Raw genomic sequence first — 22,633 nt, 5'->3', positions numbered from 1 at the left:
TATTAATATAATATATTCATATATAATCAATTTGATTATATAAATATAATTAATTACCTTTTTTAATTTACAAATATATATTGTAATGACTTTGCTAAAATGGTAGTCATGATTATTGCTATAGGATAAAACATGTAATAACTAAATGATTATTGTTAGTACATAAAAACTCCTGTACCAATTAATAATTATTATTTTAAAAGGATATCATTATAATAAAAACCCATAAAAACAAATCATAATACTGAGATATTGATACTGATGCTAACAATAGTATTGATATTAGTAATATTTTCAGTAAAATGAATGTAGGCCCTTCAAATATAGTGATTATGCTGTGAATTATATTTGAACGGGCCATCATTGTTAAAAGCTCCTTCTACTTTAAAAGCCTAAGCTTTCTCTGAGGGAAGTGGTGCCTTACAGCCCACACTCAGGGCCCAAGGCTTACAAACAGTCAAGAGGCCAACAAACAAGAATGGATGATGATGTTACGTCAGCTGCGTCACCGGAGGTAAAGCCCCGAAAATAAAACTAAATTTGTTTGTAAATTAAGGGTTCGTGCAGAACAACTGCATTAACATATTATTATAATTCATAGTTTGTTTGTACCAGAAATAGTGCGTTAATAACGTTATGTTACAAATTGTTTCTATAATATTTCATATGTAAAAAAAAAAAAAATTTGGAATAACATTACAATAAAAAAGCATACAACAAAACAAACATACAGTCATTCAAGGGATTGAATCAACAAACCCACAAATACATATTTAATCATTTTTTAAAAATGATTGTTGTTGCTAATTTGCCTATGTAAACTAAAAACTGGAATGATTCAAAGAAGGCAGTGTTAGTAATTTGAAGATTTAGCCTGATTTTATGCGATGAAGATGTGGCACACAGGTAGGAAGGCTGAATGGCTGTAGCCGCCGGAAGCTGCTGACCGGGCCTTTTATCTTGAAAGCAGTAACGGAAACTGTGTTTTCTGTAAAATGTGACGTTTGACGCTAAACGTCATTGAGGAAATACTCACCGTGAGCGCTTCGCTGTCTCAAGACTGAGGTTTCTTTTCGCCGAGCAGACTGTCAGGAGATGATTGACTGTCTGCTGTGGATGTTGTCAGGGTTCCTCCTCTCCTCTGTGTATCGTTATGTTATCGTCTGAATTTCTGTCCTGAGTAAATGGATAGGTAAACCTAAAAATTAAGAATGGATCCGCACATTGATCATGAGCAAAGAGGTTGGTGACTATTGTAACTGTGCAATGACGTGAAATGTCTGATTGTCTGAATGTCTGACTGCCATTTGAATGCACTTAATTCCGTCATGAACTTTATGCTCTTTACATTCAACATTGTCAAATTCATTATCTCTATTTCTCTGCCCTTAACTTTTATTCATTTCCATTTTTTCAACAGATAACATCACTCCAGCTGAATCAACAGATCCTCCCCCGAGGATGACTAGACAGCAGATTCTCACTTTGATATCAATGGCATCTGTCAACTTCAGTTCAATGATCTGCTACTCAATCTTAGGCCCATTTTTCCCTAATGAGGTAAGTTAAAAGAAGCCCACATCACATGACACAAATGACATGACAAGGTACAAGAGTTTAGGGGTTTGGACTACTGGCTTTATTAAAGCAACACCATAGCTTTTGAAAGAAGAAATAATACATTCTTCCTCTTTCTAATGAAAAGTTGAATTCATAAGCAATAAAACACATCCTTGTTTCATTCAACACATTTAAGATCTTTGCTGCTACAGCCTTACCTGGTCTGGTATGACCAGTATGGTGGCTAATGTTAGCTAATGTTAGCAAACTTTAGACAGACATTTCTGTGTAACTGACATTACTGAGTCACTTTTCAAACATACTGACTCTTCTCTACTTGCGCTACTGTTACACTACAGTATGTTTTAGCACTAAGTTTTAGCATTTGTCATTGTATTCTGTTTCTGAGGTGTCTGTTTACCATCAGGCCAGGGACTACGGTGAGCACTCTGGCTCATTTACAGTTTTTCCTCTATTCTGTTGAAAAGAGAAAATCATAGTCCCTGATAAGTAAACAAATACACCAAACTGAACTAAAGCTTTATCCCGTAACTCTCACTTGTGACCACAGTAGCCACTGTTCAGCAAAAGTTATATAGCTTTAATGGTTAATAAATAACTTACTTATGCTTTATGGATCAGTTATAGGACATTATTAAAAACACATTTTGGGTTGCCAGGTTGTGAAAATCCCACTGGCTCATGTTTAACCCTTCTATTTGGTAATAATGCAGTTACAACTGCACTTAGTTTAATAACTAAACTAAATAACAAGTTATTCATAAATGTTTTTTTGGTCTGGTGTTTATGCAGCCCTTTCCCAGAAAGTAATATGGTCCAATTAGACAAAGGGATTTTTCAAAAACTGGCAACGCAAAAGTTGTTCTTATTAACGGCTTATAACTGAGCTGTAAAACTAAGTACAACAATTATTAGAAAGTGAAAGTTTGATGCTGTCAGTGAAACTGACTATCCAATATCATGTCAGCCTTTTGTGGATCCTACTTTTTTTCAACATGTTGTTGTAATCTACAGAACTGCAAAAAGCAAACAAACATACAGAATAAGAAGTTCCATCTGTGCCAAAAATGTGTTGAAATAATCTTTTTTAGATTGTACACTATATATTACTGCTCCTTGTTAACACATTTACTCGCTGTCATATGTCATTGCTTTCTATATCCCTTGTGTTTGTCTCATGCCAATGAAGTTCAGTTTGTGCCAAATGATTGTTCTTTCACACGGCTGATGCATTTTATAGCATTGATTTGTAACTGGCACTATCATTTTCATTATCATCTTGTTTAATGTGGACTTGAGTCTGTTTCCGTTGCAAATGCAAATGACACAAGTGATGTGTAACGTCAAACAGCATAAGCAAGACAGAATGAAACAGGAACACTGTAGAAAGTCAAGACAATGTACAACAGCAAGGCAATGTGTATTGAAAAACAACAGTAATACATGTAATATGCTTTCCCCAAATGAAAGAGTATACATCATTACACACACACACATATATATACTGTATACATTACTGTGTGCATTCAAATACACATCATTGACTTTTCACAACAAGGTTGTGAGTTAGCTGCTAATAAATAGACTGATAAACAAATAAACAGGACTAAAATACAGGACATAACCTCGGGGATGTGTGCTGACTCAAGATAGGATAAAGTAATAATTTTATGTTTGAGGCAAACTGGAAAGAGCAGGAATGACATTTTAGTATGATGGTGTGCTTTCATCTGTTGTCATAGTGTACCGTGAAATAATCATTTCTCCTCAGACCTGTAAATACATTACATTAATATTTATACACAGGCATTGAAGAAAGGAGCCAGTCAAACTGTCATTGGTCTCATATTTGGCTGCTACGCTGTTTGCAATTTGATTGGTTCATTGATACTGGGAAGATATGTAAGTATATGGCATTATTTCTTATCAGTTCATGTTATGTGAAGTGTGATTTGCTGCCCAGATGAACAGTAATTTACCCTTTATCTTTGTTGCTGTATCAGATTGTCCAAATTGGTGCAAAGTTCATGCTTGTTGCAGGGCTTTTTGTGTCATCAGGCTGCACCATTCTGTTTGGGTAAGTGTTGGTCCTGTGTGATGGCCATAGAAATGTATTACACGCTGTTCATATAATAAAGTAATCATGCCATATTTTAGCAAGTTTTTGAAAGTACTCAAAGAGAAACCCTAATACTGAATTAAAATTACAACAGAAATTGTCACTAAAAAACCTGGTATGCTCACTTAACAGACATAGTAGCTTTCTCAAAATCTTCATTGTAGCACTTGTTGATTTAGGCCTCTAGGCTTCATACATTCTGTTTAAAATGAGTGTGAATGTAGTGTTTGATTTTCTCTGGACCAAACTCTATATTTGAAGTGTTTGACTGCACATCAATGAAAGCTGGAAATATTCTGTATTCTTATTGTTAACAAATCTAACGAAAAGATGAAACCAACGGTAAAGCGATTCTACTAACAAGTATGGTCTGTGTAGTCAAAGCCTGATATAGCTTATTCCTCTGTGCCAAAGAGCGCCATTGTTGTCAAGACAACTGAAGTTTATTTTGAGTCCAATCCACAAACACCGTCCTGCTGCTGTAAATACTCACTACTAATGAGCACCAAATGTGTCCAGCTCTTTTAAGACATTATTTAGCCTTTTTTTTAAAAGGTGAAACAATATATTTGTGACCCGTGATTACAGATTTACATCTTCAGTAGGAATAATTGGAATTGGGGCTGAGAGCCACAGACAGGGTGGGAAAGATGGAAAGTATTGAGAGACAGACAAATGCAGACATTGTTGGTTTCTTCATGAGATTTGTTGACAGTAAGAAACAGAATAACGCCAGCCTGACCTGAAAGATAATTGTTTTATCTTCTATCATTGTTATTCTCCACTTTATTTGAATGTGGATAAATGTGGATTTCATTTGGTGTAAAAACTATGATTCTTAGTTGTAATGTCTTTAGTCAGACTATTTAAGACCAAACAGCCCATTTGGGTCAGTCTGAATTTGTTTCAGTCTTTCTATTTTGATTCCTGTTTGACATTAATTGATTGTTTTTGCTTTCTTTTCTTGCAGATTACTCGATCGGGTTCCAGCAGGACCCACTTTCATTACTCTGTGCTTTATCGTGAGGTCCATCGACGCTGTGGGCTTTGCTGCTGCGATGACCTCCTCTTTTGCCATGACAGCAAAAATATTCCCAAACAATGTGGCAACTGTTTTGGTGAGAGTAGACAACCCTTGTGTGACTAGCATGTTGTTTAGACATTAGTATCACGAGCAAACAAAAAAAGCATTATATTAGGGTTGTTATGTATCTCCCATTTCTCACAGTGCCATGGCAAATAATTAAATAATTTCTGGCATACATGTATTTAGTAATAGTATTTAAGATGAAAAAATGCTCAGATTCTGCTTGCTTGTATATATGTAGTACTGTTTATGTAAATACATAATTTAATGTGCTGTGCTTATTCTCTCTCTTTAGGGTAGTTTGGAGATTTTTACAGGACTTGGTCTTATAATGGGGCCACCGGTCGGAGGGTGGTTCTACCAATCATTTGGATATGAAGTCCCTTTTATGCTTCTTGGATGTTTCCTATTGATTATGGTTCCTTTCAACATTTATGTCTTACCAACCATTGGTAGTAGTTGGAGATTTCAGCATATTATTTGTTTGTTTTCAGTAATTTCAATAAAATAGTTACTTGTTTCTCAGATTGTAAATGTGAGCTATATTTTGTGCTTCTGTCCCCTCAGATGCAGATCCCTCGAAGGATTCATTCTTTCGACTTCTCACCCAAGTAAAAATAGTTCTGATCTGCTTTGTGATATTCACTCTTAGTGCAGGTCTGGGCTTCTTGGATGCTACGTTGTCCCTATTTGCTATTGAGAGGGTAATTTCCTTTCTTCTGATAAAGTCAACACAATGTAGAAAGAACGTTTATTGTGCATTGTGTGAATGAGTGTGTTCCCCTCCCCCATTGTACCTAGTTTAGTCTCTCATTTGGCTACGTGGGACTCATCATGCTTGGTTTGTCGTTACCATACTGTCTGGCATCACCGGTGATGGGGTATTTTACTGATAAATATCTTGTGAGTATGAAAGCAACCAATAAAAGGAATAAAATTATTCAATGTGGATAATTATTTCATAATCAAATCCCTTGTGTGTGCTGGTGTTTATCAGGCCACCAGGAGTTGGTTCATGGTGACAGGAGGTGTCGCCACAGCAATTGGCTTCTGTCTGCTTGGTCCCGCCCCTTTCCTTCACATCCCGAGGTGAGCATGTGGTAAAGATTAAAGGTAATGAAGACTCTACTTTGAAAGATTAGTCGGACATTTTTGGAAATATGCTTATTTGATTTCTTGCTGAGAGTTAGACAAGAAGATCAATACCATTCTCATATCTGTCCATTTAATATAGAGCAACAGCTAGCAGCCTGCTAGCTGACCAATAGTAACAAATCAAATTGATATATTGTGCTTTTGAGTGTACTCAAAGTATTAACTGATATTTTTTTCTGTGTGTCTGTGTGTTTGCATGTGTAGTCAGCTGTGGTTGCTGATCCTCATGCTTGGTGTAATTGGGTTTTCTCTGGGCATGACTGCAATCCCCACGTTCCCTGAGATCATCACATGTGCATAGTGAGTGGCTTCACATGTTGTGCTCCTACATTTATGACCTGTAGTTTTCTATACACACACACACACACACACACACACACACACACACACACACACACACACACACACACACACACACACACACACACACACACACACACACACACACACTCACACACCTCCTGCGCACCCACATACTCCACATTCATTTATTTTCTTCTGTGTAGTGAACAAGGATTTGAAGAGGGACTAAGCACTCTCGGAATGGTGTCTGGGCTGTTTGGGGCAGTTTGGTCCATGGGGTAAGTCCTACTGGCTTTCACCGACATTCAAAGCATATTTGCTTTTCAGTAGCCATATCTGAATCTTGAAAAATAGACCTCAGAAGTTGATAATACAGTAAATATGAAATCATTTGTCTCACTGGTTATTTCCTGCCCTTTGTTTTGGGATTCTTTTTATTTTTAAAGGATGTTTTATGGCCCAATAGTGGGTGGCCTTATCACACAACATCTAAGCTTTGAATGGGCAGCTGCAGTTCAAGGAGGCTTAACGTTTTTGGCTGTAAGTATCAGTATGTGCAGGTATTTGCATGACGATGAGACAGCATGAGACTGTGAAACTTGTTGCTGTACTTTCATGGCATTTATTTAAGGATGGAGAATGGGATTCCATACCTGGTAATCAGTCAGGTGGTTAAACTCACCATGGAGATTGATAAGAGAAAGAAGCGTGTGATTCTTGTTTCTTAGCAGTTACACACTTGAAACTCAATAACCACTCTGTCCTCAGGCCTTTGTCCTCGCTTTGTTTTATCTCTGTCGACGGCCACAACAAAAAAGGTAATCATTAACCTCAAATTAAGATAATCAGATTTATGTCATATATTTAGCTGCCTCATATATTTATACATACTGTATACTACCTGGAAGGCTAGGCAGTTTCCAAGAACATACTGAGTGTAACACTCACTTTTATGTTTGAATTTAAGCGTTCAAGAAGATAGTCGACAAACAGATGAAAGCACTCCTCTCCTGAATGAATGAAGCCCTAAGCAACATGTGGAAGGACGCCATACCGAACAAAATGTGATCTTAATGTTTCAGCTACTTGTGGGCATCAGCCTCCAAGTTACACAAATTGGTTATTTTTATTATTATTAATTTTATTAATTGTTTAATGCTTTTAAATTATACATTTTAGGTGTTGCAGGGAAACATGTTTTTGCTTATTTTCATGTAATAGTATTGTTTTTAAGAAATGTTAAAAAAAAAAGTTTGTAGTGGGTACTGCCTAACAGCCTAAAAACAAACCAATGCAACTGTATGACTTTAAGTTGCACTTTGGATGAATGTAACATGAATGAATGTAGTCAACCATTGGAAATCACAGAACATTCAAAGTCCAGATCACAAACTCAATGTGCCTTTTGTTCTGAAGCTCTGCTATATTAATGATCTTAATTTTCTACATCACATGACTTGGATTTCATGTTGAAGTGGCACAAGTCAAGAACTGTATACTACTACTGATACATTATACTGGTCATAGTGAACCTCTCATAATATACAATAAAATGTAACCGGGAGCATCATGTCACATTTCACTGCATTAAGTGATATTGTATGTTGTGCCTTATTTTCTGACCGAACAATTTTAAGATTTTGCACTGATTTGAATAAAAACAGTAAATATGTAAATGAAAAACACTCACCTGTGTGTTTATTCACTCTATCCATACTATTTCTGTGCACGCCATGCAAGTGGCATGATGTTTAAGTTTACCTGAGCTGACATGCACTGCATAGCCTGCTTATGTTTTGTTGACAGACTAAATTTCAAAATTACCCAGTTGTCCACTGAAACATTAGCTGTATTCTAGTGTGTCACACTAACAACTAATCAATATCCTTTTGATATTAGAATATTAGAATCTTGAAATGAAAATATATGTACATATCCAAAAGTTAAATATTAAATCATTACATGCCAATGCTAACGACAACCACACATTAACATTAATTTATAGTTAACTCCACTTGACTGGCTCAAATAATTCTTTAAAATAATTTTGAACTACACTAAAATTTCATTTCAGATATGTTCCAGAAATGTAATACATACATTATCAAAATAGACCATAAACATGTTCATTTAAAACATTCATATCAAAAGTGTGACTTATAGATCGACAAAGAAGTCAACAAAACTTTTGGAAATGAATAATCTGTATTTTTATAGCTGTGAAGTGGTATATACAAACTTTGTTAATCTCTTACTATGAAAATAAAACTACAATATTACAGAAATGTTTTCTATATCATCAGTGTAAATGTACACAAGTCCATTTATGCTTACGTCAATAAATATGTAAAACATACAAAAAGAATGCCTAAAATTGTACAATTCTTTGTGAAGACAATTTTTTTTTATTTAAAAAATGTTAACGTTTCATCAATCAATCTATATTAAGTACAATACAGAATATGAATATACTGACTGTTCAAATATAAAAAAAACAAACAGTAAAAGTACAACACACCTGCAAGGTTTACTGTCATTACAAAAATGTATTTTACACGAAAAAAAGAAAAAAGATGAATGCGCTCGAGTCGAAAACAATCGTGTCCATGAGTTCATGCATCAGGCTCGAAGGCACCGTTAGTCTGGCCCGTCGGTCTCTTTGGGAGAGGTCTGTCTTTTGATCTGCCTCTCCTCCTAGTGCTGGTCGACTCCGAAGCATCTGCATCTGAAAATGTGGCTTGAGATGAAGGTGCAGGGACTCCTGGCTTTTTCACCCTCTTTTTCCTTCTAGCTCTGTGGGAAAACCATAGTTCACAATCAGTATTCATTTCTAATCCATAATATAACATGTCAGTCATAAACCAATGTTGTCTTGCTTTTCATTAAGAAAACACTTGGAGCCTCATGCAGTGTTCAGTAACCGTGACCCTGTGAATTGTAGTCAAGAGGATTTAAGCAAAATGAGCCACTTACCTGGCATCAGTCAACTCAGGTTCGGTGTCAGAAAGGGTCGGCTCAGAAAGAAACCGAAGTTCCCCAGAAGAACTAATTGCAGCAGATACCTTGGAAAAGGAAGGAGAAAAAATAAAATGGCAATCAGGAGAAGGACAGGAAAAGACATCATACCATACAGATACAGTAAGATAAACCCCAGTCATCATGCATTTTTTAATGCACTAAAAAGTATACATGTGTGACAGTCCTCCCAAAATCCCAAAGTATTTTTAGTATCTCTCACTCACACGCTATAGGCAGATTAGTGGCTCATGATTTGTCATAGTTTCACCAAAATATGGCCAAGTAGACTGCTTCCAGCTGAGCATGGAAAGTCATATTACTTTCCATCAATGTCATATCACATTGACAGCTGTTTGGAACATACTGAGCATTTAAATTTTTTTATGGATGATATGACACTTTTCTGTCATGAAAACCTGTCAGCATTAGATTCCCACTGTAGCTCAGGCAATCATCAGGAGGCACATGCACATCCCCAAAGTATATGCAGGTGTTGAATGACAATAATGCCCACAAAAGACAAAAATAATGGGATTAAAAGACAAATCAAGTCTACAGCCATGCTAAAGCTCTGTGAGGCTGTACTTAGGCACAGTGGTGCCTAACATGCTTACAATGACAATGCTAACATACTGATGTTAAGCAGGTATACATTTAGCATGTTCACCATCTTAGTTTAGCATGTTAGCATGCTAAAATTTGCCAATAAGCCTTAATAGAAAGTACAGCTGAGGCTGGTAGGAATTTCATTAGTTTTGCAGGTATTGGACAAATTAAGATTTTGACTTGATGATGGCGCTAGAAAAAAAGTCAGGGAATAATAATTCACCCTAAGGTGGACGTGTCGGTCTGTACCAAATGTCATGGCAATCCATCCAATAGTTGTTGAGACAGCCACAAATATGAACCTCATATAGAGGAAAAGGATCACCAGTCAGTAGGGTTCATCCTCTAGGGACCATGAATGTCTGTACAAAATTTCACGGCAATCTATCTGATAGTTGTTGAGATATTTCAGTCTAGACCAAAGTGGTGGCTCAACCAACACTGCCATCCCTAGAGCCACGCTGCTAACATGGCTAAAAATACTGACAAACTGCTATTTAGTTGACAATCCTTCTTTCCTATTTTTCATGACACATGACAACGTTTCTTCAACCGTTTTTGGTCACAACGTGGTCAGTACAGTAGTAGTATTATTCTACAGTACGTAGAATAAAGAGGAATCGGGAACAAGACAGCAGTGTGCAGGTATTTTTTGGTTGTTTAATCTCAATGCAGCTTCCATGAATTCAAGTTGACCACAGCTACAGTTCTTCTAAAAGGTGCCATCATCACTTTTTAAAGCCACCTTTCAGGCCTGTAGAGGGTGTTTGATGGTCAAAAGAAACATTGATATGAGGTCACTTTATCAAACAGAAACAGAGGCACCACAGACACGAGAGACCTGCATCTGGAGTGCAAGAAATGTACACCCCTGTTACAGCCACATTGTTTCACCTTTTAGCCCATATTCATTACTGATGAAAAACAATATGATTCAAATTGAGGACAGACACCACTGTATTATTTTGTCTCCTTACCCTGGTTGGTGTTGACTTCTCAACAGTCCCCTCAGGCAAGACTGTGTGTGCCTCTTCATTGAAATCTCCTACAATATAAAATAACTCAGCATCTTGCACCACATTTGGAAGTTTCATATACATTATCCATCAGGTGTCTATCACAAGAAAATATAATCCACTTACTTTGATCTACCACATAAGAAGCAAGAAAATATCCCTGCTGCCCATTGGCCAGACGCCCAAACCACCAGTTGTCATTGTCTTTGTACAGCACTTGGATGACATCACCACGGCGTATGGTCAGTTCATCAGATCGATTAGCTCTGTAGTCATAGAGCGAGACGACCTAGAAGTGGAACACAAAGGTGGAAGGATTGAATATGAGAAGGAAAAAGGTTGCATGTGACTGAGCTTATAGCTACAGCGGATACTTACTACTTGTTGAAAAGGTGCAGAATCTGTTTCCACATGGATGCCTGAAGAAATGTGGTCAGGAAGGGTCTGATGGAGAAAAAGAACATCATGTAGTAGCAATTTTAGAGGACATATGCTATTTTGGCAGACCCCATTAGCAGTTGACTAATCGGTGCAGTAATGTTCATCTGGTTAAGACTCAGTTAACAAAGAAAAAAGGAAAAGACACATAAAAAAAAGTAGTAAATGAAGAAATACACTTATAAAACTGTTAAAAGCCTTACCGTCTGTAGCCTGAAAGATGAAGCCCCTTTTAGACGCTGACCGACTGGACTGAACCCGCCTGTAATTACAAGAAAACAACAACAAAGAGCAGGAATAAATATTTCATCTTGGACTGTAACACAATCCAGCGACTTCACTTACAAACACAAGTGAAAATCACAAGCGGTCCATCTTTGTCTCTGTGTATGGTGTACATGCTTCAGGAGACTCTAAAGCACAATGCTGGAAGCATTTGGTCTTGGTCACCCCATGCTATACTTTGTACAGCTATAATATTGGAAAATATTTGACCTAACATATCACAGAGCTGCAGTAAAGCCATTCATTGGTTAAAGACACATAACAGTGTGATTAACTGTACAAGCCACTCACGGTTTTGGGTGCTCAGAGCTGCCTGGGGGATAAGCTGCTCCGCTAGAGAACCAGACAGCTGCAGCTTGGAGTGCGGTGACAGAAGAGACGGAGGAGGCAACGAAGCATTTAATGCCGTCTGAAAATAAAAAGCTGTACTTGAGTTGCATGGCAATTTATTTCAGTTCAAAACAGCAGTAATTTAATAACTACTTTCTATTTCATGCAGACCTGCTCAGGCCTCCTAATGCAATTTTCCTGGTCAGTGGTTAATTTCATGTATTTCATTGAGGTCAATTTAAGGTCAAGATGAGACATCAAATACAAAACATAATGGCAGCCAGCAGGATAACCTGGATAACAAACGGCCCAGTGGAAATGCAATGCACTTCTGTAAAGCAGTGCTAACCAAGAATTTAGCTTATCTTTAAAAATACACACTAATAACTTTATAGACTTATTTTTGTGGTATTTCCTTCCTCAGCACTTGAAACCCTAGAACAAACTGGTTTAGACAGATTACAGAGAACAAAATCAATGTTGGCACGAAGGGCTCGACAGGTTCAATTCCCATCTATGACCTGAATAAAGACCAAGTATACAAAGGTGTGTTTAAGAAGTACTGATCAAAAACTCACTGTGCCAGAATCTGACGTCAAGCTCCTCCCTGTGTGAGTAATTCCCATTTTGTCTGCAAACCAAACACAAAAGACAGAATATTTTCCATGTAAATAAAGAGACAGCACTGTTGCACAAACACAGGTTAATCACAGGTTAATCCAGTAATGCAGCACACCATGTTCATTATATAAAACTGTACAGTTCAAATCTTAAACACATACAGTACCTTGCTCATAAATGTATCCAGAAGTTGAAGACCTCTGATGTGGATCCTAAACATGGTTTGAAAGGGTGAGTTTTGGTGTATATTGAATTTCTGTATTGTATCCATATGTACTTATTTCAAAGTAATAGAGGATGAGTATTTACAAGTACGGAATTTAGTTGCTCCTTAACACACTGCATTTTCAATGCAAGTCTTGTTGCTTGGGAAAACTGATCCATGGCTGAAGCAGTAGATATGTCGTGTAACACTGGGGGGTCAGGTGTGTTTCTCATGGTTTTGGTGTCTGCAGAAGCTGATCTGCTCACAGTTGACGCTGCTTTTATATTGTGCACTTCCAGCTGTGAAACTGTGTGATACAGCATGACATAGTCTTAGCTTAGTTTGTATTTTAATGCCTGTATGTATCAACTGACTCAAATAGCTCAGCTGACGAAAATAACAATCTGAAAAAAAGTGAGCACAGTTGATGAGAGATTCGGGGGCTGGATTCACAGAAAAAACTGCACATGTCAGGTGTTTTCACAAACCTTTGCGATCGTACAGGTACACATGGACAGGCTGGCTCTGACCAAAGGCACAGAAAGCAACCATGTTTTCATGAGGGTGGAATGACACGCAGTGGAGAGAAGTGGGGTAACAAAGCTCAGAGTAGACGGCAACTTGGTCACCTGAGAAGACAAAACAGCGGACAGCTGGAGCAACTATGCAGAATACTGTCAAAACTGTTAAGAACCGACTGGCTTCTTTATTACAGAAAAAAAACATGATTCTTACCTGTGTCTGTATTCCAGACATATGCCATCCCATCCTCGCTACCAGAGAAGATGAAATTCCCACATGGCGTAAAAGTGCTATAGATCCTCTCTCTGTAGTTTGTGGCTCCAGTGTACTTCTTTACAGCCAGGCTGAAGGGGGAAGATAAATTGTTGAAAAGATATAAATGGATATCGGGATAAGTTTGAACAAAAAATATATGTTTTTGCACTGTACTTTAATAGCTGCTCTTTGCTGTCAACTTAGTGGAAAGTTGTATAATGTGTTGGTAATGCTAGACTTAATAGTGATGCTTTACCATGGCAAATACAGTAAGTTAATGCCAAGGCTAAGATGACTCTCTCCAGTCCATAACAAATTGCCAAGCCTTTTTTGCACTGGGTAATTGAAGTGGCTATATAGCAAACCGCAAAATCAGCAGCGACACCCAAAAAGCACAACACAGGTCACTGTTTCCAGTAGTTACAGATAGTGATTTTTCCGTTTTGTCTTATCTTATTTACATTCTCAAGTCCATCATCCTCAGGACACTGTCTTTGGCATGGATGAGCAGGCATCGCCCGTTTGGATGGAGTTGAAGCATGCTGATGGGGATACCGCGAAGGTCACTCTCATCAATTTTCTGCCAAGAAAAAATATGCATAATTTCACATTTCTTTCAAATTCAATTTCTACTGCACAAGCAGAAGCCTTTCGTGCGTGCAGTAAAGTATTTTTGTTAATTATTTAATTAGATCACTATCTGATATTACACATTACAAATATCATCTCCTGCACCTTCTCTGTACACCAGCGATGACATGGCTGATGCTGCTTGCTGTCATTTACTGAAGTTTTCCACACAATGATTAAGCCTGTATTGTCTGCAGAGAACATTCTCCTTCCTAATTAAAGCAAACATAACAAAAGAAACATCAGCTATAAGACGGCACAAGTACAATATTCAATACAAAACAAGCTAAGCCTCACATTTCATAAACAGAGCACCACAATTAGCTTTACAATAGATGGTAAGAGTATAAATACTAAATATAATCCCCCTCAAAAATGTACTGAAATGCACACATGCATCCTCACATACACACTGAAACTTTCCGGTGGCATGTTTCAAGGGCTGTCTGTGTGTGTGTGCGAGTGTGGGCAGCAGCAGTTTATGATTAAGTGATAAGCTATGGTATACATAAAAGAAATGTTTTCAATATACGTTGTCCTCAGAAGTAGCTAAGCCACTGCCTATGACTATGGTTTGTGACTTTGAATTTTATATAAAATTACAAACAAATTCTATCTTGATGGCCAATAGACATAAAGAAAATAGTTCAACTAAGGCAAGCCAAATGTAAGTTTCATGAGTAAAGGCTTGAATGACAGCAATTCTCAGGTAAATATTGAAGCCAGGGCATTATATAAAATAAAACTATAAACAAACTTTATATCATTCAGTTTTTCTTATATGCACATGCAGTGGACCCCCTCTATTTTCATATTGTCATCCAAGCCCTACTTTATGTAACACTGTTCACAAACACAATAACATTCACTTAAACTCATTTTTTAAGATACGGCATTCATTCTTATCTTGTGCAGGGTTAGCGGGTGGCTGTGGGCCTATCTCAGCATGCACTGGGTGAGAGGTACACAACATGGGCAGGTTGCCAGTTTATGATAGGATTTTCACACTTATGCAAAGACACAACATTAAAAACACAATACCTTCAGAGTCAAAACAAACTGTGTTGATGAAACTGTTGTGACCCTCAAACTCCTGCAGCAGCTGGCCATTCACATCATTGACATCAAGTCTCCACACTCGTACCAGAGAGTCATAGCCCCCGGTCACCACCAGGTTCTGGGCTGTGGGGTGGTACTGAGCACAGTACACAAAGGATGGATGAGGGAGCACCTTCTGAGCCGTTCCAAGAAGCCTCTCCACACTCCACTCCCTGAGGGAGTAGACCAAGGAAAATGTAATAATGCAAACACTCTTTTATGCAAAGAAAGTGTGTTTAAATAATACTCTTGAGTCAGACAATCACCACTATAGCCCATAACATGCTGTGTCACTGGTAACAAAAAGACATAGTGAGCCACTTCCTACAAGGAGTACTTGCTCCCCCTAGAGGTGCTACTAAAACAGCTATTACAGAAATTCAGTCACCAGAGTTACACCTCATACACAACTGTTTCATTCAGTCTTTCACTATTTTCTTTATCTAACAAACAGAAACTTACCTGACAGTTCCATCAGAGGAGGCAGACAAAAGGCTCCGATCATCTCTGGACCAGCAGAGATCATAAACTATTTTGAGATGGCCACTGAAGGCAGCCAAAACCTTGCCAGAGGGAATCTCATACACTGAAACAGTAAATTAATAGGTTATTTTTTAACAATGTATTTTCAATTTTTTTGTATATGCTTGGAAGTTGTAGACTCCTGAGGTCATTACCAGAGCTGCTCATGACTACTGTATATAAACAGCAAGTTAATTAGCTTGAGATTTCTGCTGAGGAGTCAAGAGGAGCATCAGCAGGGAGAGTTTTACACAGATGAGGTGTTGCTTACCTACAACAGGGAAAGCATCTCTGTCAGCACAAGCAGCAGCCAGTATTGTCCCGGCATGAGAGAAGAGCACTGTGAAGCAGCCCATCTGACCACCACGGAATGACAGCATGGGCTTGTTAGGAATCCGACAGACCTTTAACAGAAAAACTCTGGTAAGGCTTGTGCAGTCAACCATGTTTCAAGGATAGGCTCACATTGTTTCACGTCTGTGTTAAAACAACACTGACATGCAAATATGTACAATAATGCGTTATTGGTCGCTGCAATTGTTCCTCCTGTCCATACTCTGCATAAAGAGATCTCTTTCTAAGACAATTCAAATATAAGTGACTGGGGACAAAATCCAGTCCTCATTCTGTGCAAAATACATTCTAAAGTTCAGCTGAAGATAATATGAGGCTTTAGCAGTCTGAGTATCACAAATCAAATGGGGATCTTCCAGATTTAGTACGAAATTCTTTGTATTTCCACAGACAGTGTTTCCTTGCTGAGCCACAGCAAAGAGACAGTAAACCAAAGAGGGAATTTTGTAGAAAAAAGACTGTAGCATTGGAAAATACCCACTTGAGTTGTGTAACTTGTGTTAGCGTCAGCTGAACTTTACAAGTCATTTTTACATAGAACAAGGACTGTGGTTTTTCTCTTTCATCTCTTATATTGAAATTGCATGAGGAAGGGATCACGTCACAGCCAGTAAGGAGGACTGATCTCAGCAACCAGAAACACTATCTATTCTGTGCTGATGCAGTGAACCCTGTCTAAACCATATCATGCTGCATGCAGATTAAAACAATCTACCCGAATAATTTGTAATTCTACAGATCAGAGAATGTTATTATACTCAGAAAACAACCAACTCATAACTATGATTAGCTAAGACTGTTACAATTTATATTTTGCAATGGTAAAGCTATTCTGTTATATCAAATAATAATTCCTAATTCCACCAACCTGTCCAGGCAGCCTGCTCCATCTCAAGACTGGTGGCTTGCTGTCTAGAGGCTGTGTCAGGCTTTTCTTGGTGACCTCATTCTGCAGTTCACTGTAGGAGGTGCTACCCCTCTCCTCCTGCAGTGCCATCATGGACCGAATACTAGGGTCCACCTGCAGAACAAAAACCATCTCAGCTACAACATATTACTGAATCCACTTGTAGCTCGATTACAACTTTACACCAGAATATCTGATAGCAGCAAAAAACTTACATGCTCAGGGAGTTTAATGCCTTTCACCGTAACATAAAGGGTGGACGCGTATTTGTTTCGGGGGGACTTCCTCCACCACTCGACCACCTCAATTGTTTTAGATTGTCTCTTTGCCCGAGGTGGAGGGCAGAAGAGCTGGAGGCGAAGTTTACTGTCGGTATTCAGCACACCATTTGTGCCGACAAGCTAAAGGATACAGGGAAAAATAAGTATTAAAAACACATTCAGACTTTCTTTCTAAATGAGCAGGTCAAATATAGTACCTTGAGGAATGCCCATGCAATCTTTCTGAATCCTCGCTCATGCTTGTCAACATCAACGTTGGCTCTTGCTTCTTCCATGGTTATGAAGTCCAGGATCTTTACGAAACATTTAAATAGAAACAATTATTGACAGCTACATTGAAATTGGCCAAATATGTCTAAATGAAGTGTCTCTTACTTCAAAGAAAAGTATAACTCTGGGGCTTTCGTCATTTTGTTGAACAAAGTAACCAAAGCGTTCATTGAAGATTATCTGTTCCTGCCACTCAGGTATGACTGATTTGTTCTTCTTGAAGTCAAAAGGTTGAGTCATGATGGGGAGAATGTGGTCAACGTTCTCTTGCTCATAAAATGAGGAGACTGGCCGATGGCTATGAAAAACAAGACAAAGACATTTAATTCGCAAGCAAATACATAAAAATACTGACTCTGAAGCCATACGGTTTTAGCCATACAGCCTCTATTCCCTTTGAAATGAGACGTTAAAATAACTGTAGAGCACGCAATTGCACAATACACAAATACACAATTAAGTATCAAAAGAAACAATGTACCAGGCAATTGAAACACAATTGTTACCAGACCAATACTGATGTGAAAACACAATTTAACACTGAATTAAACTGCAGTAATGTAGGTGTCTGAGAGTGTCCATTCTCACCAGTCTTCTTTCTTCACATACTGTCCAGTGATTTCATCGACAACATGGATCTTCACCATGGGGTGTGAGACCAGTAGGTCGGTCTTGAGGCGATCTGTTCTGTGAACGCACACTCCCAGCACAAGACTGTCATCAAATGTTGGTTGCTGTGGTACTTCTGCCTCAGTTTCACTCTCTTCTTTGACAACTGAAAAATGAGAAATTAAAAAACATCATACATTGTACATACTTATTAATGGAATTTTGTAAATGATTTCCTGACAATTGACATCCAGTTACCGTGTTTTTTCTTCTTCTTTTTCTTCTTTCCCTTGGATTCTGTTTCATTTTCCACATCAGCATCCTGGTCAGGATCTTCATCTTGATCCCTAGAGGACCAGAAAGTATTAATGCTCACTTCAATATGCTGCTAAAAACTGTAGCCTGTAGCCTTATTACTAAAAAACAAATCTATATAATATTAGTAGGTATACACACCCTACTTCCGACTGTGTGATTACAGATTTCAGCTTTTTCTTTTTCTTCTTTCCAACATAATTATTTAGCGCAACATCTTGGGAGACAACACTCTCTTCCTCAGTCTTGACCCTTGTCTTCTTTAAAGTCCTCTCTTCCTCCTGTACAATCTGCTGCTGGTATTCATGCAGCAGCGTGTCCTCTGCGTCCTCCACCTGACTCTCTGCCTTGGCCTCTGTAGCTCCTTTGCTTTTCCCCTTCTTACTTCTTCGCTTTAGTTCCTTTCCATCACCTACCTCATCTGGCTCCAAAGCGATTTCAGACTTGGAAGGATCTTCATCCTTCTGGATGTAACTTGTGGTGTCCCCAGGTACAGGGAGGGAGGGAAGCTCCCTCTTACTTTTCCTCTTGCCTTTTGAAGTTTGACTCTCCTCTTGATTTCTACTGTTGTTGATATTAACCTTTTCCGCTGTTTCCCTCTCTCTTCGTTTATTCTTAGTGTAGCGAGGGCTGCCCTGTTCGGGGCGATATGTGTTCTGGAGGATGGCCTCATCTTCTTCTGTGTCCTTCTCAAGGTTCAGATTCTTTTTTAGGTTCTGAAGCTAAAAGAAACAGGAGGGAGAGGAAAGCCTTATTATATATATTTCAACACTAAACTATCAGATCTTGGAAGTTTGACGTGATGTTCTCCACCACTGAAGGTAGAATTACATATATAAGAACACATACCACAATAGTCTCCTGAGTTTCAGTGTTTTTCTTCTTCACCTTTTTCTTCTCCGATTCAGTGTATTTCTTGAACACTTCATTGAATCTTTCCCGGGTCTTTGCCCGGTCTTCACTCTCACCTGTAAAAATTTTACACTATCATTAATGGGCAAAGTGGACAAGGGCTGGCGACATTGAAATTAGTTAATAATACACGATCAAAGCAGAGTGTACTGCTATGGTGAAGGGTAAATTTACTTAAGTAGTACTTAAGTAAAATTTTGAGGCACTTTGCTTCTTTGCTCCATTTTACTTCTACTCCACAACATTTCAGATTTAAATAGTAAGTAAGTAAAGCTTTATTTGTATAGCACTTAACACATTTCACACATGGAAAATATAAATGAATAGATAAATAAAGATATATTACAATACAAAAACACAGCACAAAACCAAACTGAAACAAACCAAAACATAAGACAGGGATGGAGATCTATAAAAAGGCTTGCCTATAGAGATGGGTTTTTAGAAGCTGCTTAAAGCAGTCCAAAGATTCAGCAAATCTGATAGTTTGTGGAAGATGATTCCAGAGGGTTGGGGCTAAAACAGCGAGGGTACGATCACCTTTTGTTTTGAGGTTGGAGCAGGGTATGGATAAAAGGCCGATCAGGATCTGAGTGGTCGAGAAGTGGAATGAGGAACAAGGAGCTCAGAAATGTAACTGGGGGTAAGGTCATGCAGAATTTTACAGGAAACCAATGAAGGGGTGGAAGAACAGGGATAATGTAGGACCGACAGCTAGTTGTAGTTAGCAGCCTGGCAGCTTTGTTTTGGGCCAACTGTAAACAGTTTAGAGCAGATTGACTGAGGCACGTGTAGAAGGAATTACAATAAATCTAGACGGGAAAAAATTAAAGTGTGAATTAATAGTTCCAGATCAATAGAAGACCAGATACATCTGATTTTAGCTGATCTCAGCTGAAGAAAACATGTCTGGACGAGCTTGGTAACATGATGGTCAAAAGTCATATACTGGTCAAAGATGATTCCAAGATTCTTAGCAGTAGATTTGATATTAGAGGGAAATGGTCCAATAAAATGATCAACTGCAGTGGCAAAGTTATCGGTCCAATTAAAAGAACTTCTGTTTAAATAGTGTTTTTCACTTCACTACATTTATTTACATACATACAAAACATGATCAACAAATAAGAGACGATGCATGTTTAAAGATTAAACTACCCAACACTGTATAAAATAGTATAAATGAGCCCCTCCTTGATCAGCTACAACATTAAAATGCTGCTTACACTTTAATGCATAAATAATAATAATCCACTAATATGACATATACAGTAAATAATATAAGACTGAAAGGAGGTATTCTGCATTATAAAAACTTTTACTTTTGATACTTCAAGTATATTGTGTTGATAATACTTGTGTAATTTTTTTATTGCAGGACTTTTACTTGTGGTATTACTACTTTTACTGAAGTAAAGGATCCAAGTACTTCTTCTACCACTGGTGTGTTGACGGGACAACAGCAAACTCACCTGCTGGCATTCTCAGGCCCCGTAATGTCTCTCATTCTGAGAGAAAAAGTAAAGTAATCCGGGGAGGAAGGCTTTCATTCTAAAAATACAAAACATGGATAACATTACGTTGCAAAACAAAATCTCTGCTGGATCACCCTACGCTGGTTTATAACGCGCACAGTTTGTTTAACATTAGCTTAGTGTTATACATACAAGTTGCAATTTGGATAAAAACACTGGAACAAAACCGATTAAAACCGTTTTATGTGATATCTGCTTTGCCGAGGCTAAAACAATCTCAGGAAAAGCAACCTTTGTGATATGCTAACAGTTAACTGCTAGGTAACGTTAGCTACGTTAGTTAGCTTGCTAAGTGCTAACGTTAGCTAACCTAAGTGGCATTGTTAACTTACTACGGTAGTTACAGTAAGATTTAGTTTCTTCAACAAAAAGTCTGAACTTCAGAATTAACCAAATTCCACACAAAAGTATTTTAAAAGCAGGGATAGGAGTTAGCTATGGGTAACTGCGTATATCTACCCTGCAGTGATTGTGCTGTCCTCCAACTTCACTAACAACGCTGCGACGGTTTCCAAGTCAACCACAACAAGCGTGAACGTGAGGACGGAGCGTGAGGACGGAGCGTGACGACTATGTTCATGACGTACAACAAAAACAATAAATCCACCAATGAAATTTGACGACAGAAGAATCGAAATTACGTAACTATCTACGTAGCTACGTAAACCATTTAAATAACATCATCATAAAAAATAAGTAACAAAGTAACTAAATGCATTTTCACTGTACAGTTCCGTTTTGAGGTACTACGTAGTACTTCCATTTTTTGCAACTTTAAACGTTACTTTCCACCATTACGTGACGCATCTGCAGATAAAAAGATTTTTTTGAACACTATTTTATTTATTTATTTTTTACAATTAGAACACAGATAACTCTTCCCAAGAGTGAGACAATACAAAATATGTAATAAGATATAATTATAAATAATAGAGGAGGCCGTTACCCATACCAACAAAGAAAGAGCAAAAATAAACAAATGAATACGACAAAAATAAAAAAGTAAATATATAATTAAGCTAATATAAGGGGAAAGACTTTACAATCAAAACATGAGATAAGGGCATATACAATGCATTGCTGTACTGTAAAACTACAAACTATCCAACATGAAGTGATCAGCTCCACTTGAACCACCTACTGCATTTAAATAACTGTTAACACGTAATGCATTTATAATTTAACACTTAAAATGGGGCCAGGTTTGGTTTCTAATAAAAAACACCATACTTTTAATGTAATTTTAAAACCTGAAGTCAGGACTTTTGCTTTTACATAAGAGTTGTGTAAAGCGTCTGAACAATGTTATGTTCTGTAACATCCATCCATCCATCCATTTTCTACCGCTTGGTCCCGTTAGGGGTCGCGGGTGACTGGAGCCTATCCCAGTGACTTTGGGCCTTAGGCAGGGTACACCCTGGACAGTGGCCAACTCGTCGCAGGGCTAACACAGACACAGACAAGGACAGACAACCATTCACTCTCACATTCATTCAATACGGGCAATTTTTAGAGTTATCAATTAACCTACACATGCATGTCTTTGGACGGTGGGAGGAAGCCGGAGAACCCGGAGAGAACCCACGGTAACACGGGGAGGACATGCAGACTCCTGTTCTGTAACAATGAACTGTAATTTACTTTACCGTCACGTGACGT

The 22,633-nt window shown here is 38.0% G+C and overlaps 2 protein-coding genes across 2 annotated transcripts; one reads left to right on the top strand and one right to left on the bottom strand.

Moving 5' to 3' along the window:
- The first annotated feature begins 1,014 nt into the window (after positions 1-1,014).
- On the top strand, positions 1,015-7,928 carry slc18b1 (solute carrier family 18 member B1). The gene is made up of 14 exons (XM_044166527.1): positions 1,015-1,242; positions 1,421-1,560; positions 3,388-3,483; positions 3,585-3,658; positions 4,671-4,818; positions 5,083-5,239; positions 5,355-5,491; positions 5,589-5,690; positions 5,785-5,876; positions 6,147-6,242; positions 6,449-6,523; positions 6,692-6,785; positions 7,014-7,063; positions 7,213-7,928. The coding sequence occupies exons 1-14, from the start codon at positions 1,212-1,214 to the stop codon at positions 7,265-7,267; spliced, it is 1,347 nt and encodes a 448-aa protein (XP_044022462.1). The 5' UTR covers positions 1,015-1,211; the 3' UTR covers positions 7,268-7,928.
- A 499-nt stretch (positions 7,929-8,427) lies between these two features.
- Positions 8,428-21,580, bottom strand: ahi1 (Abelson helper integration site 1). Its single transcript, XM_044166526.1, has 27 exons — positions 21,434-21,580; positions 20,912-20,990; positions 19,377-19,495; positions 18,669-19,249; positions 18,471-18,559; positions 18,192-18,378; positions 17,709-17,901; positions 17,531-17,626; positions 17,268-17,453; positions 17,014-17,166; positions 16,063-16,195; positions 15,732-15,855; positions 15,213-15,442; positions 14,277-14,383; positions 14,003-14,121; positions 13,500-13,630; positions 13,253-13,393; positions 12,869-13,071; positions 12,726-12,771; positions 12,517-12,569; positions 11,900-12,017; positions 11,527-11,585; positions 11,264-11,329; positions 11,012-11,174; positions 10,847-10,914; positions 9,219-9,307; positions 8,428-9,038 (listed from the first exon to the last, which is right to left on the bottom strand). Exons 2-27 carry the CDS (start codon positions 20,919-20,921, stop codon positions 8,858-8,860), a joined length of 3,645 nt encoding a protein of 1,214 aa, XP_044022461.1. The 5' UTR covers positions 20,922-20,990; positions 21,434-21,580; the 3' UTR covers positions 8,428-8,857.
- Positions 21,581-22,633: the final 1,053 nt, after the last annotated feature.

The sequence above is a fragment of the Siniperca chuatsi genome, linkage group LG15, assembly GCF_020085105.1.
Source record: "Siniperca chuatsi isolate FFG_IHB_CAS linkage group LG15, ASM2008510v1, whole genome shotgun sequence".
Classification (NCBI taxonomy): Eukaryota; Metazoa; Chordata; class Actinopteri; order Centrarchiformes; family Sinipercidae; genus Siniperca; species Siniperca chuatsi.
The sequence above is the reverse complement of the archived record's forward strand: the minus strand, read 5'-3'. Positions and strand labels throughout refer to the sequence as shown.